Source organism: Dromiciops gliroides, chromosome 2 (genome assembly GCF_019393635.1).
Source record: "Dromiciops gliroides isolate mDroGli1 chromosome 2, mDroGli1.pri, whole genome shotgun sequence".
NCBI classification, from domain to species: domain Eukaryota; kingdom Metazoa; phylum Chordata; class Mammalia; order Microbiotheria; family Microbiotheriidae; genus Dromiciops; species Dromiciops gliroides.
Window position 1 is genome coordinate 77,758,965 of NC_057862.1, and position 18,901 is coordinate 77,777,865.

Here is an 18,901-nt window from a genome sequence, read left to right on the forward strand (position 1 = left end):
TTTGCTCAAACTCAAGGCTTAACACTTATAATCGCTTAGTTATTATTGTCTTTTATAAATTGTGCTATGGTGACTAACAACACAATAATAATGATAATAATACCAATAACTGACATTTACTTGGCACTCTATGACCTGCAAAGCACTTAATTGATATCATCTGCTGCAGCTTCACTCCTCTATCCCATTAGGATCAAGCATGAGAGTATAGACAAGATGGTCTTCCTGCCAGTGCCTTATTCATTGCATGAGGGGAAGAAAGTCTTAAAGTCTCCTTTTAAACTAGAGGTCATGTTCCTTTTGAGATATTCTTTAACAAGAAAAAAATGTCCATAGAAACAATAAGGAGTTGGAACTCATCTGGAAGAAAAAGAGAAAATTAAAGACAAATTCCCCACCATAAGGAAATTTTGCAATATAAAAGATCCAAACAACAACATTAATGTACAACTGTTAGGGAAGTCTGCTACACACGTGATGGAAGAGATATAAAAACCATTTAATTGTATAATAGATACATTAAAGGATTTAAGGGAAGGTTCTAATTCAAAAAAAAGAAAGGAAAAATAAAAGGAGTAATTTACAAAAATGTGAAACAGAATTAAAGAATGAAAAGTTTCAATGGAAGAAGTGAAAGTCAGAGGAAGAGTATTTGAATAAATATCAATAAGAAATAATAGCTGCCATTCATATAATAGTTTTCAAGGTTCTTTATATACACTGTCTCATTTCATCTTCATAACAATCCTGTGAGATGAGGACTATAAGTGTTATTATCCCCATTTTATAGGTGAGTTAACTGAGGTATGGAGAGATTAAATGACCTGCTTATAGTCACACAGCCAGTAAGTGTCAGAGACTACATTAGAATTCAAATTTCTCCTGATTTAAGTTAATGCTCTCTCAACTATGCTATGTTGCCTTCTCAAAACAACAAAGAACAAAATCACAAAATTTTGTAAAAAACCAATTGATGACAATATAGAATAAAATTATAGATTAAAAAAATCAGATTAATTGGGATCACAGAGGGTATAAGAAAAATTAATCCTTGTTGGAAGAAATAATCAGGGGAAAATTTTTGAAGAATGCACAAGAAAATATATCAATCCACAAAAGGAAACTATTTATAGGACTTCAACATAGAAAAATCCAAAATGCAAACCACATAATTAGTAAAGACATGTAATTATTAAATTTCAAAATGATAAAGACAAAGAAGTAATTCTTTAAAAGGCCATGAAAGAAAGAAAAAGAAATCCTATGATAAGGTACAAATTAGAATGTCCTCAGATTTTATATATATATTTTTTATTTGTTTCATTAAGTCTCTCCCAATTACATAAAAATTTTCTAATATTCACTTTTTTAAATTTGAGTTTCAAATTCTCTCCCTTTCTCCTGTCCCTACCCCATTCAATGTACCCATATTTTTAAACAATCACACAAGAAAGAATGTATTTAGTTTTTTTTAAAGAATACATATATTAAAAGATCAGATTGGATGGAACCAAGAATTACCAGTCCCATAAATTTGAATATTTCCTGTGAAACAGAACCTTTAAAGATTAAATAGACCTCAAAGATTTATTGAAAAAAAAAAGTGTTCAATAAAAAAAATTATAGAAGTTGGGGGGAAGCTTCATATTATCAAATCAAGAAGTTATCAAAGATGAGAGTAGGATAATTTTTTTAAAAACCTATCATTATTTCCCATTAAGAATATTAAGCTATGCAACCTTTTTTAAACTAAATAGGAACAATTGAGGATATGAGATGAAATGTATATTATGATTAATGAAAAATAAAATTTAAAACATCCTTAGTATTATGAACTAAAAGCCATTTAAAGTGGGGAAAAAGGCAAAAAAAAAGAAGGAAGAAAAGGAGAGGTATGGATGATTCTCAAAGAACAACTCCTACCTTTAAAAATCAATCAAGTCTCAGGGAATCATACATTGACAATAGGTTGACATTGCAAAATAGTAATTAATTAGTTCAAAAGTATTAATTGTTTTAAAGCACTAATTAGTTCAAAAGTAGAAATAGTTATGGAAAAATGAAATAGATTTATAAGCTAGATAATATTAAGAACAAAACTGGAAGAATATATCAGAAGCTCAATTCAATTTGGCAAACATTCATTAAGTGCTTACAATATTCAAGGCATTGTGCCAAGGATACAAAAAAGTGGCACTTTTTTATTTGAGAGGTTATACTCTTGCATTCTAAATAAAGTTTAAAACAGCAACTAAATATAAATGGCTCAAATTCTTCTGTTAAAAGGAAAAGAATTGCAAGTTGAATTAAAAACAGAATCTATCAATATGTTGTTTATAAGAAACACATTTAATGCAAAGAGATATAGTTTATAATTAAAAGATTGGTGTAAAAGAGTTCTTGAAATTGCAATTTCAAAAAAAAGTAGGACTGGTAGTATTAATATCTTTTAAAAGTTAAATTTAAACCAGAAAGCATCAAGAGAAAATGTATCACATAATGTTAAGAGGAACTTTAATGAAAACTACATAATTAATTTATACACTCCCAAGGTTTTGTTAGTTAAATAAAAATTAATAGCTGTATAATAGGAAAGAGACAAAATATAATAGAAGACTATAATGTAATTAAAACATGACAAATCTAGTAAAATAATATAAAAGAAATAATAGATATTCAGTTTGATAAACTGAAATTAATTTATATATGGAGAAAAATAAATGTATGAAACAGAATACACCTTTTTTTCCAAGTGCACATGAAACTCTCAAAAGCTTATCACATACATGGGTATAAAAAAGCTCTGAAAATTCTTACATGTAGATTATTCCTATTATTACTTTTCATTGCTGAGAAGAATGATCTTTCAGTGTGCCTCAATTCAACAAATATTTTTTATCAATTATTTGGAATGTGAGAGTTAATATTGTATAATAAATTGCAAGTCAGCCTGAGAGTCAGGAAAACATGGAGTTGAGTCCTACCACTGACTCATACAAACTATGTGACCCTATAAAAGTGACTAAAATGCTCAGTGCCCCCTGAAGACTTTCTAATATAACTTACAGAATGGTTGTGAATCTACATTGGTAGAAGGAATTTCCTCATTGGACTTCCAGCCCCTCGATTCAATGAAATCACAGATTCAGAACAAAAATAAAATTTCAATCTCACTAATACAAATTCAACCATCTTTCAGACACTTCTTCACAAATAAGCACAATGCAAAACAAAATATGATAAAAGTACGTAGGAGTGGCAAACACAAAGTACAATGGGAAATCCCAGGAAGAAGAAATTAAAAGAGGATGAATATTGTAAGAAACCATTTTTATATGAGGTTGGTACTTTCCTTGAACTGATTATCTCTTTTTTTTTTTTCCCTAGCTGGCTGTGAGCACAAGATCAACAGTGCAGAAGGAACAATGGCAAGTCCAAACTGGCCTGATAAGTATCCCAGCCGAAAAGAGTGTACCTGGAATATTTCCTCCACTCCTGGTCATCGGGTAAAAATTGTAAGTTGCTTGGAAAACAGCAACCAACTATTTTGTTTGAAGTAAAATTTTTATGTCAAGCCCATGGTTTAAGTCCTGTGAGCAGCATTCTCTAAGCTGCACACCAAGGAAGAAAGTGTGGTGATTGAAAGTATGAAAGCTAGAATTAAAGGTAGTTCTGGAATCCAGTGCTGGCTTTGCTACATAATTTGTGGTTCTTTTCTCATTCAGTTTCTTGAATCATGCAGGTAGAATAATAATCGTGTTGCCAACTCATCTGTTTTGTACTTCTGAATATTTTTTTTAAATCCATCTTTTCTGATCCTCATGATTAGCAGAATGTCAAGGAGGAGTATTGGTATCTCTGAGAGTTTTATTTTTAATCACAGTAAACATTTATAAAGCACTTATTATGTGTCAGGCACTGTGCTAAGAACTTTACAAATATTGTCTCATTTTATCCTCACAACCCCCCTGGAAAGTAGATGCTGTTCATATCCCTGTTTTACAGTTGAGAAAACTGAGGCAAGCTGGGATTAAGTGACTTGCTTAGGGTTACACAATTTATAAGTGCTTGAGGCTGGATTTGAATTCAGGTCTTCCTGACTCTAAACCATTGTTCCCCTCCACCCTACCCCCCGGGATACCTCTAAACAGAGAAGAAACAACAAGGAAAAGGAGCAACAGGAACAAGAAATTATATTGAATAGAGGGGGATAACCTTTACAACTATAACACTAATGTCAGTGGTTTATTATTATCTCTGTAGGACAGGTAGAGAAGTATATAAAAAAGGGATATGTAGCTTGGTAGGACTGAAAGTTCCTTACCCAGAACAGTAACATAGCATTTTATAGATTTCAAAACACTTTCATTTGCGTGATCTTATTTGATCCTAATAGTAACCCTGGGAGGCAACAGAACAGGTATCATGTCCATTTTACAGATGAGGAGACTGAGACCTATAATGTCACATGAACATGTCCCAACTTGTTGGATTCTCTTTCTCTCAGGACAGGTTTCCCCAGTATGTGCATTCTGAAAAAATTGACCTTTGTTCATACAGGAAGCAGGCCCATAATAGTCAATATTGCCTTAGTCTAAGGAAATAGGAAATTGATTTTTGAAGCCTTATCTCTGCCATGGTGGTGACATACTTTCCTATACCTAGAGTGCTATTGCTGTGTATTTTGGGAAAACATTTAGTAGCTTCTCATTTGCATGTGATTTGCCCTTCCCTCTATTTTCTACTCTACCACAAAACCCTCTGGCATTCAAAGACCTTTGTAACCCACACCTTTCCAGTCTTCTTTTACCTTATTTCCTTACCATGTTTTCTTCCATCCAGTGATGCTGGCCTCCTGGTTTTTCCATAAATAACATACCGTATCTCATGGCTCTAGGCATTTTCTTTGGCTGCCCCCATGACTCTCTCCTCATCTCTGCCTATTAATTTTCTTGGCTTCCATTAAGCCCCAACCAAAATACCACGAGGAGGCAGCTAAATGGCTCAGTGGGCAGAACACTGAGCCTAGAGTCAGAAAGACCTGAACTCAAATCCAGCCTCAGACACTTGCTAACTGTGTCCCCCTGGACAAGTCATTTAACTTCTGTCCACCTTAATCCACTGGAGAAGAAAATGATAGAGGGGGGACTGATATTAGCAGATCCACATGACCTAGGTGGGGCCATCAGGGACACTCACAATGTAGTGTGTGGGGCCAGATGGAAGTACAATGTTGCATAAGTAGAAGGAGTAGTCTAGCAGAGGCAGGAAGTATGTCCAAGGTTCAGAATCATATATTGGCATTTTAGGAGTCCTGAGATCAGAGCTAGAATATAGCAAACATATTAGAAGGTCAGGCAAGAGTGCAAAGAATCAGGTGTTATGTTATCGATGATAATGATACTTGATGTTTTATAGCATTTTAAAATTTGCAAAGCACTTAACAGACATACATTACCTCATTTGATCCTTGCCACACTCTGGTGAAATAGTTTCTGTTATTACCCCATTTTACAGATGAGGAAAATGAAGTTCAGAGATACTGTGACTTACTCATGTTATGTAGGTAGTAAGACTCAAAAGTGAATTCACACCCAAGTCTTAGAGTCTTTCCACCATATGGATTTGGAGTTACAGATGATTTGAGTCATAGAAACTGGTATTTCTCAATTTTACCCAATGGCTATAGTTAATGTGCTAAGTAGGGATGTTTGGAGAGCTACTGATTGTGCCTGACCTCACCCTACCCTTGATCTCCTACATAAGCTTCTACTGTGGACAGCTCCCTATGGATGCTAGATTGGGAGAGAGCTGAGTTGCTACTCAGAAGCTTCAATATATAGTCACTAGCTTGCTAAACTTTATAATAATTTAAGCTAAAATGGTCTACAAGAGGATAGATGGGGGGGGGCAGGACAATGAGGGTTAAGTGACTTGCCCAGGGTCACACAGCTAGTGTCAAGTATCTGAGGCCAAATTGGAGCTCAGGTCCTCCTGAATTCAGGGCCAGTGCTTTATCCACAGTGCCACCTAACTGCCTCCAAGAGAATAGAATTTAATAATTTTCCTTCTTTGTCCCCCCCCCCCATTCTCTTGTGAATGGCTCTCATCCTCAGATTATGCTGAAGTTCACAAACACAAGGAGACAAATGGGATTCTTTTTCAGTTATAGTTAGATTAGTTGGCCACTGAGGTTCCTTCCAATGCTGAATAACTGTGATTCCGTTATTTTACCGATATGTTTTTCTGTTACTGAAAATCATTAATGATGTCTCCACTGTTTTATGTCTGTACTAGGTATGTGTGGAAACTGGCTCTCTCTTCTGCTAACCAAATCATGGGGCCTGAATAAACATCTCCCTGTTTCCCTTTCCACCTCCTCCTCTTTTCCGTTTCTTTGACTTTCCTTGAACACCCACCCTGACTTGCTTCTTTCTTCATCTGCTAGCCTTGTTGTTTCTCCTAGCCACACTGATGGGTCTCCTACTTCTCTTTGGTCTGGATACTTCCTCTATCATCTTTCTATCCCTTTGCCAATGATTAGTCCCTTTTTTTCCTCCCCAACTCTACTCTGTTTCTACCTCTAATCCCCAGTTCCCTCCCTATCCCTCTATAATCTAATCTATCTCCCTAATCCTTTATCCCCTCCCATCCTCATATGGTCCCATCACTTGTGGGTCCCACAGACAGGGTCAGTCAGGATACCTTAGGGAACAATCTCTAGTGATCTTCCTGTCTGTTATTTAATCTGAATTTTTACACTTCTTGGAGAAAGCGGTAGGGGAAAATAGTGACTCATCTATCCTGTTAAGTCTTAGTACCCTATGCCAGGAGGGATTTTCTTTTTCTGCTTCTGGGAGATAATCCATCACTCTGTGATATAGGCTTTGAGAGAGTACCCACTGAAAGAGAACAGTAGGTTATATTGTGATAAAATCTCCCTGGAAGCAGGGATTGTTCATTTTTATCTTTACACCCACAATGCCTAGCATGGTACCTGACATACTGCGATTGTTTAACAAATGCCTATTGAGTCCTCTCTCGCTTGTCTCTTTACAACTCTGTCTAAATTGAATGACCTATGGGGATGAGTTACTTACACAAAATAAGTTGGGCTTTTTCTCACGATGGTGGGCCAAGAGCCCAGGGCTGGGAGGCCATTACTGCTCCTTCCCATGCTCCAGCTACTACCAAAGGGAAATAAACCATTGCTGGTCAGCATGTGAACCTCTGAACTCAAGCTTTTGTAGGTGACTTGACCTCTCCCTGGCTTCTTCTTTTCTGTCTCATAGACTTTTAATGAATTGGAGATTGAGCAACAGCAGGAATGTGCTTATGATCACCTGGAGATATATGATGGACCCAACAGCAAGTCCCCGATCCTCGGCCGTTTCTGTGGCAGCAAGAAGCCGGATCCTGTGGTGGCTTCCACAAACAGCATGTTTCTCAGGTTCTATTCTGATGCATCAGTGCAAAGGAAAGGTTTCCAAGCAAGGCATAGCACAGGTATCATCAGCTGGGTTATCAGCTGTCTTTGTGGGACAGACAACCTTTAACTTTGGATGGGCTGCCCCTTAAACATCCTGATTCTCCCATCACCTCTCAGCTTCCCTCTATTCCAACCACCTCCTCAACTCAATTTCAGCCACATAGTCTCACCTTCTTCCTGAGTGGTCCATCCACAAATCCTAGAAAGTAATAATTCGAACACTTATGTTCTTGTCTTAAAGTCATCAAACACTTAATAACTATGTGACCTTTGGAAAGTAACTTAATCTCTTTGGGTCTCAGTTTCTCATCTGGAAAATGATAAGTGTATATAGTGGATAGGGCACTGGAGTTAGAATGGTGCCTGAGAAACTTACTAACTTATTAGCTTCCTGACCTTGGGTAAATCAATTAACATTTCTGTGTCTTGGATTCCTCATATGTTAAATGAAGAGTTTAAACTTGATGGCCTCCAAGATTTCTTTTAACTTCAGTCTATGGTCCTGTGCCTTTATTTATTTTTAGAATTTAATTTAATTTTTTTTCAATTAACACAAATATACTTTCTCTTTCTCCCAACTCTCTTACCCCATTAAAATATAAAAAATAAAGCCCTTATAACAACTATTTATATTCAAGCAAAACTAATTTCCACATTGGCCATGTCACAAAATGTATGTCTCAATTTGCACGTTGAGTTCGTCAGCTCTTTGTTGGGTAGTGAGTAGCATGCTACAATCACCAAAACTACAGAATCATGGTCATTCATTGCATTGATCAGAATCCTAAAATCTTTCAAGATTGTTTATCTTTACAATCTTGTTATTATTATATAAATTGTTTTCCTGGTTCTGCCCACTTCAATCTGCATTTATTTCCAAAAATCTTTCATATAATTTCCCCCTTTCTCCTTTCTTAACAGCATGATACTATTCCATGTAATTTATATGCCACAATTTGTTTGGCCATTCCCCAGTTTATGGGTACCCTTTTAGATTCCTTTTCTTTGCTCTCACAAATAGAGCAGCTATGAATCTTTTTGTATACATGGGTCCTTCTCTTCTTTCTTTGATCTCTTTGAGACAGATCCTATGCCTTCATTGATCTGTCTTTACCCTTGGGCATAACTCAAGAGAGGGGCTAAGGCTGCACAGGGACAAAAATAAGATGTTGCCCTTTTGCAACCAAACCATAATGGATTATATTTTTACTCCAGAGTGTGGTGGCCGGCTTAAGGCAGAAGTCCAGACCAAAGACCTCTATTCCCATGCCCAGTTTGGTGACAACAATTATTCTGGGCAGTCTCATTGTGACTGGGTGATTGCAGCAGAGGATGGCTATGGTGTGGAATTAATATTCCAGACGTTTGAAGTAGAAGAGGAAGCAGATTGTGGGTACGACTACATGGAGGCCTTTGATGGCTACGACACCACAGCCCCCCGGCTGGGAAGGTTTTGTGGCTCTGGGGTAAGTCCCACATGTGAAAGTTCTGAACCAGAGCATCCTGTGGCTGGTGGAAGGGTAACAGCAGTGGAAAAACGTTTGGATTGGCATTGGGAGAGACAGATGGATTTGGTGGAGATTGATGGCAGTGGAATTCATTTACTTTTGGCAAATAGAAATAAAGACCTCCAAAAGGAAAAACTCACTTGAAACTAGAGCCATAAAATAGAAAATGCTACAAGAATTTAAATAATGGTAGGTTTTGAGTATCAGGGCTAGATGTTGACCATGTGCATTGGTCTCAGTAAATATTCTTCAATTTTTTCTTTCTATACTACATGAAATATAGAATATTATTATTATTATTGGCATGAGCTCTATCCTCAGGGAGAGTATTTTTTTTGGTGGGGCAATGAGGGTTAAATGACTTGTCCAGGGTCACACAGCTAGTAAGTGTCAAGTGTCTGAGGCTGGATTTGAACTCAGGTTCTCCTGAATCCAGGGCCGATGCTTTATCCACGGCACCACCTAGCTGCCCCTCTTTTATTTTTTAGTACAGTAAGCCATTTATTCTGTTGCCTTTAAGACCAAGTTTATTTACCTCTTCCTTTGATCACACCCCTTAATACAAACAGACTTTATTCAGTCATGAGTAAAAAACACGTTTATTAGAAGAATATAAACAACTGATTAACACAGACAATTCTATGCAAGAGAGAAGCAGGAAGCCAAAGGACAGTGACTTGTGGATTCTCCAGGCCAAGATATGTATTGCTGAGATGGTGGTGGGGGCAGGGGTGGGGGTAGTGTATTAGTATGTCTGAAGTCTTAATTCCTGGGGAAGAAGAAAATAGTTCTGATTAGATTTTTGGGCAGCACACTTTAGGAATGACATTGATAAGTTGGAAAGTTTACAGAAGAGAGCCACTGAGATGGTGAGGGGCCTTGAGTCCATGACATATGAAGATTGGATCATTTGAAGAAACTGTTTATCATGAAGAATAGCAAACTGGGGAGGGGGAAGGGATAAAGATGGGAAATATGGTAGCTACCTCAAAGTGTCTGAAGAGCTATTATGTAGAAGATGAATTAGCCTTGTTTAGTTTGACCTGAGAGTCTGAAAAGAAAATGCTCTAGATCAGCAATAATTAGAGAAATGCAAATGAAAACAAGTCTGAGGTTCCACCACATGCCTGTAAGATTGGCAAAGATGTCAAAAAAAGAAAAAGAAAAGAAAAAGAAATGACAATTGTTGGAAGGGCTGCAGGAAAGCTGGCATACAATGACACTGTTGGTGGAGTTATGAATTGATTCAGCCATGCTGGAGAGCAATTCACAATTGTTTGAACCAAGAGGGCAGAAGTAGAAATTTCAAGGAGGCAAATTTATGCTTCCTAACCATTAAAGCTGTCCAAAAATAGAATGCACTGCTTCCACACAGTATCCACAACAGGCTGGATACTCATTTGAAGAGATTCTTTTTGGGGGGTATAGATGACTGTCGAGGTCCCTTCCAGCTCTTGAGACTTTGTCAGGGCAAGAGGCTATTTAAGACACCAAAGTTAGAGCCCTTGATCACCCAGTAGGGAAAATGGTGTCCCAGGGTAAGGTTAATTGTTTATTTAATGGAAACTCAGCCAGAGCTTCCTTTAGACATTTGCCACGGGCACATCCAAGCTCTATGATGTTATGTCATATGGTTTTACAAAGTAGAAAGATCCAGTGCAATGGAAAGATATTAGATTTGGACTCAGAAGACCTGGGATAGATAAATCGCAGCCTTCCCACTAACTCCCTAAATGACCCTGGACTTGTACAATGAAAGGATCATGTTAAGATCCCTTCCACTAAAAGGTTCCAGTGTGGTTCTTTAGGACCTAAATTTCCAGGGACTGGGTTCTTGAAACTTATACCAGTTACCACTAGATGGTGGTCTTGCTTATAGCATTAGCCTCAAGTCCAGGTCTGGTGAATGAGTTTATAGAACTCAGACATGAAATATTCTTCGGCAAATTGACTCTTTCTTAGCAAAATATTATTTACATATATAACAAATAGGAGCAGTTATATAGAAGAAGAGCTAGGTAGAGTCATAGCTAGTAATTCTGATGCCTAAATCAAGGAGCCTGGAGCAAACACAAAAGAGAGATAAGGGAAAAAGTCATGGTGGGGATGAGAGGACAGAGGAGCAAAACCTCAGAGAGACCTTGGAGAGTTTGAGACAAAAGGCCTAAGTGTGTGTAGGGGGAATTGGAAGAGAATTTCCCTATGGAATGTTATCTGAGAGGTGGTGGCAGGGGAAGCAACAGGCCAGGGCCCGTTTAGAAAGGAGCTAATCCAGGGTGCAACTACTAAGGGGGAGAAGGATACAATAAAGAACTTGCCTCCTGGAAGTTTATATTACAATTTTATAATTTTAATTATTTTACAATTTTAGCTTATTATTCTCACTCACTAGGTACTTAATACCCAAGAGGCAGTGTACAATAGTGGGTAGAGAGGTGGCCTTACAGTCAGGAGCACTGGGTTTGAGCCCCATCTCTGCCACAGACTAGCTGTGTGACCTTGGGCAAAGCTCTTAATCTCCTTAGCCCCATGTAGCTAATTCTCTAAGATGAGATTTCATAGACTTTTTTCTGTCATGGACTCCTTTGGCAGTCTGGTGAAACCTATGGAAGCCTTTTGTTAAAATGATTTTACATTTATTAAATAAAATATATAGAATTATAAAGGAAACCAATTATAGTGAAATACAGTTATTGAGCCACTAAAAAAAAAAGCACAAGGTCAGAGACTACAGGTTAAGAACCCCTTCTGAGACTCTTTTTTTGTTTGTTTGTTTTGTTTTTTGTTTTTTTGTGCAGGGCAATGAGGGTTAAGTGACTTGCCCAGAGTCACACAGCTAGTAAGTGTTAAGTATCTGAGGCCGGATTTGAACTCAGGTACTCCTGAATCCATGGCCAGTGCTTTATCCACTGCACCACCTAGCTGTCCCCTTCTGAGACTCTTAAATAATGGAATAGATGCAGATCTGCATTGATTTAGGACATTCCCTTAGTGAGAGTCCTCTACATGAGTGGAATCATAGGTGTGGGCCAAAAAGGAAACAAAGCAAAAGAGAAAAACAATCACTAAACTCAACCATTTCTATCCATTGTGCTGTTCTGTTCACCTGGTTTAATTCCAGTTAGAGGTATAGAACACAGCAGGCGCAATTTATATCTTTTTAAAATAGATTTTTATCAATGTCTTTTGTTTTTACATCACTTAGATTTCCTCTAGCATCTCTTCTCTCGTCTTTCCAGAGAGCCATTCACTATAATAAAGATTTTTAAAGATGAAGCCATAAAAAGGAAGGAGTAAAAAAACGCCAACAATGTTGATCAATATTTGAAGAAAATCTGATGTTATACACAATTTTCCACCCCTGCCACCCCTTATTGACCCTCCTCCCTCAAAGAAGGGAGGTGTTTTCTCATAACTCTTTCAATTAATTTTTTTTTTGCTAAGCTTTCAGACATCTTCACAATTATACCGTGACTTTGTTCCTCTTCCTTCAGAGTTGGAATCTACTATGTGGCATTCACTCCAGGGCTTTGCTCTTAGCAAGTTTCACTGAAACATTCTGCTGAACAAAAGTAACTTTGGCCATGCCCTTCTATACATACGTGTACACACTCACATACGCAAACACATAGGCACTGGCCTGGCTAAGCCCCTGCAGGAAAGCCTCTGCTTCTCCCTTTCCCACAAGGCACTAGGTCTTTTAAAAAGTTCTTACATAAAAGGGTGGCCAAATGCTATTCAGGAAACTGACCCTGCTACTTCTGGTAAGACACAAGGAAAACTAGGTTGCCTGCCTCATCATCCCCTCAGTCATAGGGTCAAAGCTTTTGAGCTAACAAGGACCTTAGAGGCCATCTGACCCAATCCCTTCCTTTTAAAAACAGAAAACACTTTTAGAGAGTTAAGTATCATAATGTGAGAAACTTCTGACTCCTACTTTAGCATTTCATGTTTCAACACTTTACCACCCTATCTCTCAATCCTTTGAACTTTTCTTCTTGTGAAATTTCTACTGGACCAGAGCGACAACTTCCTGATGGGTTTTCTTACCTCATCTCTTCTCCATCTGCTCCATTCCCCAGGACTCTGACAGATTGTCTTACCTGATGCACATGCATGCTTCCATCACTCCACCCCGTCTACTCTTAAGCTGTCTGCTACTGTAAGTCCTATCTATCCTCCTTTCACAATCTCATTCACATCTCTTTCCCTCCTTACTTTCCCCATTGCCACAATTGTAGTTTTTGAAAACTTAAAGGTGTCAGATACTGCAGACACATCCGGAGAAATAAAGACTAAGTAAAAAACAAAGACATTGGCTTTGGTGATTAGCAACAACTGAGAAAAGAGTTTTAATAGAATGGTGGGAATAGAAGCCTTGTTGAAAACTTTGGTCATATCACCTCCACCTTCTCCTGACTTGGACTCCACCCCTGAGCCCTGATAGGTAAACTTTTGAAATATCTTGATGAGTTACAGGCCCCCCAAGCCACTTCCTAGTCTCCTCCCCTTCCCCTTTTATGTGCTGTCTTTTCTCCTTAAAATGTAAGCTTATTGTGGGCAAGGACTCTGTGGCTTGTTTGTATTTGTATTCCAAGCACTCAATGCAGCATCTGTCATATAATAAGCCTTAATTAATGTTAAATCATCTGTCTATGTATCTGTCTGTGTACCTCTCTCTATATGTGTCTATCCATCTATCCACCTATCCATTTATGTATATATCTATGTATCTACGCATCCATCCATCCATCCATCCATCCACCCATTCATCCATCTACCCACTCACTCACCCATCTACCCATCCATCCATCCATCCATCCACCCATCCATCCATGTACATAAGAATGTATGAATGAATGAATGAATGCATGTATTGTGTCTGTCTGCCCATCTTCTGTCTATCTATAAGGAGTTCTAGACTGAGAAATAGGTAGACATAATTCAAAAACAGCCTCTGACACTTACTAGCTGCATAACCATGTTCAAGTCACTTAACCTCTCTGAGTCTCAGCTTCCCCTACTATAAAATGGAGCTAATAATGGGGAGGTAGTCTCTACCTCACAGGTTGTTGTGATCACATGTGATAATGTATATGAAGTGTTTTGAAAACCTTAAACCACTTTATATATTTCTAATGTTATTCACCAACTTCTCTAAATGGTTGTTGTTATCATTTCTTCTTTTCTTAGCCTTTAGAAGAGATCTACTCTGCAGGAGACTCGCTGATGATCCGCTTTCACACTGATGATACCATCAACAAGAAAGGCTTTCATGCCCGGTATACAAGCACCAAATTTCAAGATGCACTACACATGAGGAAGTAGTACATCACCATCCTCGATACCAACTCCCAACTGAGTTTAATTTTCCCCAACAGCTGTACTCTGTTAATTTGACCCAAAACAGTGTACAGTGTTTTCCTCCAACCAAAACTCAAAATGTCCAGCCTTTCTTTGAACAGAATGAACATGATACTCTCTTTTGCTGACATTTCAAGGACCAATAATGTCCTTTACTTGTTGCAGAGATGTTTTTGATCATTGATCCAAAGGGGTTGTTGGATTATTTTTCAACAAGGTCAACAAGGTTTCAGTTGAAAAGTGACACCAGTGCATACACTACTTCCCTCACTCTGTGGGTGGAAGGATGATGAATGGATGGGTGGGTGGTTAGTTAGGTGGGCTGGCACCTGAGATTGTCCCTCCCTTTTAGAAAGAGTTGGACCAGATGGGAGACAATGTGGCCATGTTGGACCTCTTGCCCTGGTCAGCTGAGTCTAGATCATTCAATAAGTGACAAGCTTGATAGTTGTTGATTTAGATACACTGTGCATTAATTTATTTCCCAACAGCACATCACTCTCTTGCTTGTAGGGAGTCTAAAAGCTTGTTGCCAGAGCATATTGGACCACAGGAATATAGAATCTTAGAGCTGGAAGAGACCCTAGAGGTCTTCTAGTCCTACACCTTCATTTTACAGATAAGGAAACTAAGGCCCAGAGAGAAAAAGGGACTTGTCCAAGGTCACATGTCTAGTTAGGAGCAAAACTGGGTCTCTAACTCAGGTCTCCTACCTCCCAGTCTTTCCACTCCACCACACTGTCTCCCAGAAACCTGTGGTGCGCCATAGGCTAGAATGCCCAAACCAGGAAATCCCTTGCATTTCTGAGTACGAGCAGGGAAATCATGGATCCAAGGGTACTGGGATGGAGCTGTTATACATAATCCTCTGGCTATGTTAATTAGGGTGGGTGGGAGGGAATCATCAATCTCTCTTTGCTTCTTGATTGCCCTTCTTTGTATGAACAGATCATTGAGCCAAACAGTCAGCATGGTGCCCTCTTTGTAGCATAGAGGAACCACTGGACTGGCATGGTAAGAATATCTATCATGCTGGAAAGAGATTATTTTCTAATCTCAGAGGGGCTAACTTGTCTCCAAAGTAGCCAATGCCCATTTTATTGGCAAATGGCATGAAGAACAAATGTTCTTCAAGAGACCTTTTCACCTATATGGCCTAGAACTCGGAAAAATTGTAAGCTAAGGAATGATGAACACATGGTGGTCCAAGTTAATTGTCTGCAAGTTCCACTGGCAGATCTAGTTAATAAAAATAGATTCTACCAAGTTCCTCAAGATCAGACTGCCATCTTGTGATCAGAATGAACAAGGCATGGCATTTCTTTGGGAGAAATGCAGAAGATGAATCTTGAACAATTGTACAGCATTATGATATAGTTTTAGAGAGAGGGTAGTGCTGAATGGCATTTCGTTAAGGGAAATGTGGGCATTATGAGCTAAAAGCTGTGGTGTGTTAGCTTTAATGAAGTATTTATGATTACATAATTTAAAATGATGTTTACATAATCTTAAGTACTATTAGGGAAGAAGTTGGCTATGGCACATATGTTTCAGACATAGATTGTTCTCAGTAATATTAAAGACAATTCCCATGCCTTTTGGGACTACATGAAAGTCGTTTAATCTATAGTATGTGGAGAAAGTTAAAGTAATATTTAAAAAATTGGAAAATCCCACCATAAGAAATTATCTAAACAAAATGATGGTTGGGAGTTTTTTTAAAAATGTTACACAAAAGTAAAGGGAAATGCATGAAAATATTTTCTTGCTTTAAACAGGAAAAAGCGAAGTAATAATAATAATATATATGTATGTATGTATGTATGTAAAGGATCAGTAGTCAAAGCCTTAATAAATGTAATATGAAAATGTTCTATTTGATGACCACTGTTTTATTGCAGGCCATGCAAAATGTTCTATTAGAATGTTTGGTTGGTTGTACTTTGTGTTTGCTCTAAATAAGTTCTATTTGGATTATACATCCAGGAATGTCATGCAGTATTACATGCTGTATATAGAGGATTTCCCAAAATCTTTATTCAGTAAACTCTTAAATAGGTTAAAATTGCATGAAGACTTTTGGGGTACCCCATATAGAAGAATCTACCCACCCTGGACTTTTGGGCTAGGAAACTAAGCCAATATGTCCAAATTCAATTTTCATCATGTGTTCCAGTGGTTTCTATCTCAGTGATGTGCTTCCAAGAGAAGCAAGCCAGCCTCCAATCACAGTGGGCAAAGTTGAAACTAAAGGTGGGACACAGGAAAATGATTCAGGTGCATTTCTGCCTAGGAACCTGAGACACTTCAATTTCTAGCTAGTAAGTAGTAGAGTCAGAATTCAAAATGTCAAAATCATCCCTCTTTCCACAATAGCATACTGTAGCAAAATTATTCATATTGTACTTGAAACTCAAGTTATTTCTCATAAATGTCATGTTTTGAAATGTACAATGACCATACCTTTAGTCCATAGATACTGGGGTATTGTCCTGTCACTGAGTTACTGGCCTAGTGTTTGAAACAAGGAGACACCAGAGAACCACCATATTCTAGCTCTGCCTGAAGAAACTACAGAGGATTTGAGTCTTTGGAGCTCAGTGTATCTTGCTCTTAAGACAGTCCTTGTTCAATGTAGTTTCTATCTGGGATCTTCTTGATCATCCTTGAGTAGAATCTTTCTTCTACCCATGGCCTCTCCTTTGCCATTCTGATATAAATTGGAAATTCTCGTGTAGACTCCTAGAATTACAGAATTTAAGAGTTGGAGGGGCTTTAAGGGTCATTTGGTCCAACCCATACCTACATATCTGGCAAATATTCATTCAGTCCTTTTAAAGACCTCTGATGAGGAAGAACCTCACTCCCAAGACAACTCATCCCTCTTTTGCCTCTTCTAATTCTTAAAGCTCAGGAATGTATCCCCTTCTAGTTTCTTAACTTCCAAGTTATCCTTGGAAGCAGACAGGGACTGCCCTTAGACTAGCCTAGATTAATCTTCACAGGCATGCCTTTCATAAAATAGATCCCTGGATCAGCTAAAAAGGAGACTTGGATTGGTGGCCTCAGCATTGCCTTAACTCCTTTTATGTCCTGCTATCCCTTCATCAAATGGCCTTGCTGTTGTGTTAGTGCCCCTCATACATTTATTTTGTTTATACTAGGCCAGTTGCCAAGGCCTGGAGTGCCTTTTGATCTTATTGGCTTTTGGCAGACCCAAAGTAGACATGGTGTTATTATCTAATCTAAAAGAAGCAAATAGCCTATGTCCCAGTGCAGGGCTAGGCAAAGGAAATAACCGAATAAATACAATTTCTACAATCAGAGGGAAAATGGGAATATGGCCATAATTTACCAATTGCATAATTGATCAATTGCTTCTCAGTACTGATGTTATTAAATTTCTTATTGCTTCTGGGGTGTCACCTATTCATGGACATGAGTAGTATATTCTTATTAACTGTGAAAGTTTTCAATGAGGTTTACTGAGAACACTGGCTATATTTGAGAATACTAAGAAAATTAGACATGGCTTTTGTTGTTCAGACTGTAGGCAATTGTTGAGTCTACTTCAACAAATGATTTTTTAGGGCTCTTCCATCATACACTGAAATTCCAAGATATACAGATACTGAAATTAGATAATTCTATGAAATTCTATGATAGTCCCAAATGTCTAAAAGGTTTCTTTTTCTTTAAAAAGTGTTTAGGGCAGCTAGGTGGCGCAGTGGATAGAGCACCAGCCCTGGATTCAGGAGTACCTGAGTTCAAATCCAGCCTCAGACACTTAACACTTACTAGCTATGTGACCCGGGGCAAGTCACTTAACCCCAATTGCCTCACTAAAAAAAAAATGTTTGAAAGTATCCACGTAACCACAGAAAATGTAGGACTTTTTATGTTATGTAGCAGCGTTGTTCATGTTGTGCTTGAAACTCAAGTTATTTCTCATAAATGTCCTGTTTTGAAAAGAACAATAACTATACCTTTAGTCCATAGATACTGGGTTATTGTCCTGTCACTGAATCAGTTTTGAAAACACAAAATAGGAAGGTGTAGAGGAATTTAGGATATTTGTCTGTGGAGGCAGAGCCAAGATGGCGGAGGAGAGGCTATGACTCCCACAAGCTCCAGATAAACCCGTCCATTCACGCCCAAATAATGCAGTAAAAAATCAAAACCCAGAACAGCCTAATGCACAGAAGAACAGAGTGAGACTGTTTCTCCGCAAAAGAGGGCAATTCTGATCACCTACTGATCAGGCTGAACAGCTCAGCGTGCAGTCCGGACCCAGACAGGGACACTGCTTCCAGAGCATGTCAGAGTCTTCAGCACCAGCAGCTTCTGAGGCTCTGATCATGGACTGGTGAGGGTGTTCGACGGTAGGCCGGGGTGTAGTGGAGGCAGTATCTACTGGAGTTGGGGCAAAGTGCCCTGGGTCTGAACCAGTGGGCTGAATCGAGTGGTGGTGGCCCAGTGGGGGAGGGGTAAAAGCACGCCACCCTTCCGACCATAGAGAATCAGAGTTCAATCAGACTTC

General features: G+C 38.4%; 1 protein-coding gene across 1 annotated transcript in view; it reads left to right on the forward strand.

Moving 5' to 3' along the window:
* TLL2 (tolloid like 2) overlaps window positions 1-15,226 on the forward strand; it is a 164,445-nt gene extending 149,219 nt beyond the window's left edge. Inside the window, exons 18-21 of the mRNA XM_043986387.1 lie at window positions 3,388-3,515; window positions 7,293-7,506; window positions 8,705-8,955; window positions 14,191-15,226. Of these exons, the coding sequence (XP_043842322.1) occupies window positions 3,388-3,515; window positions 7,293-7,506; window positions 8,705-8,955; window positions 14,191-14,325 (728 nt within the window). The 3' untranslated portion in view covers window positions 14,326-15,226. The remainder of the gene's footprint in view (window positions 1-3,387; window positions 3,516-7,292; window positions 7,507-8,704; window positions 8,956-14,190) is intronic.
* The last annotated feature ends 3,675 nt before the right edge of the window (window positions 15,227-18,901 follow it).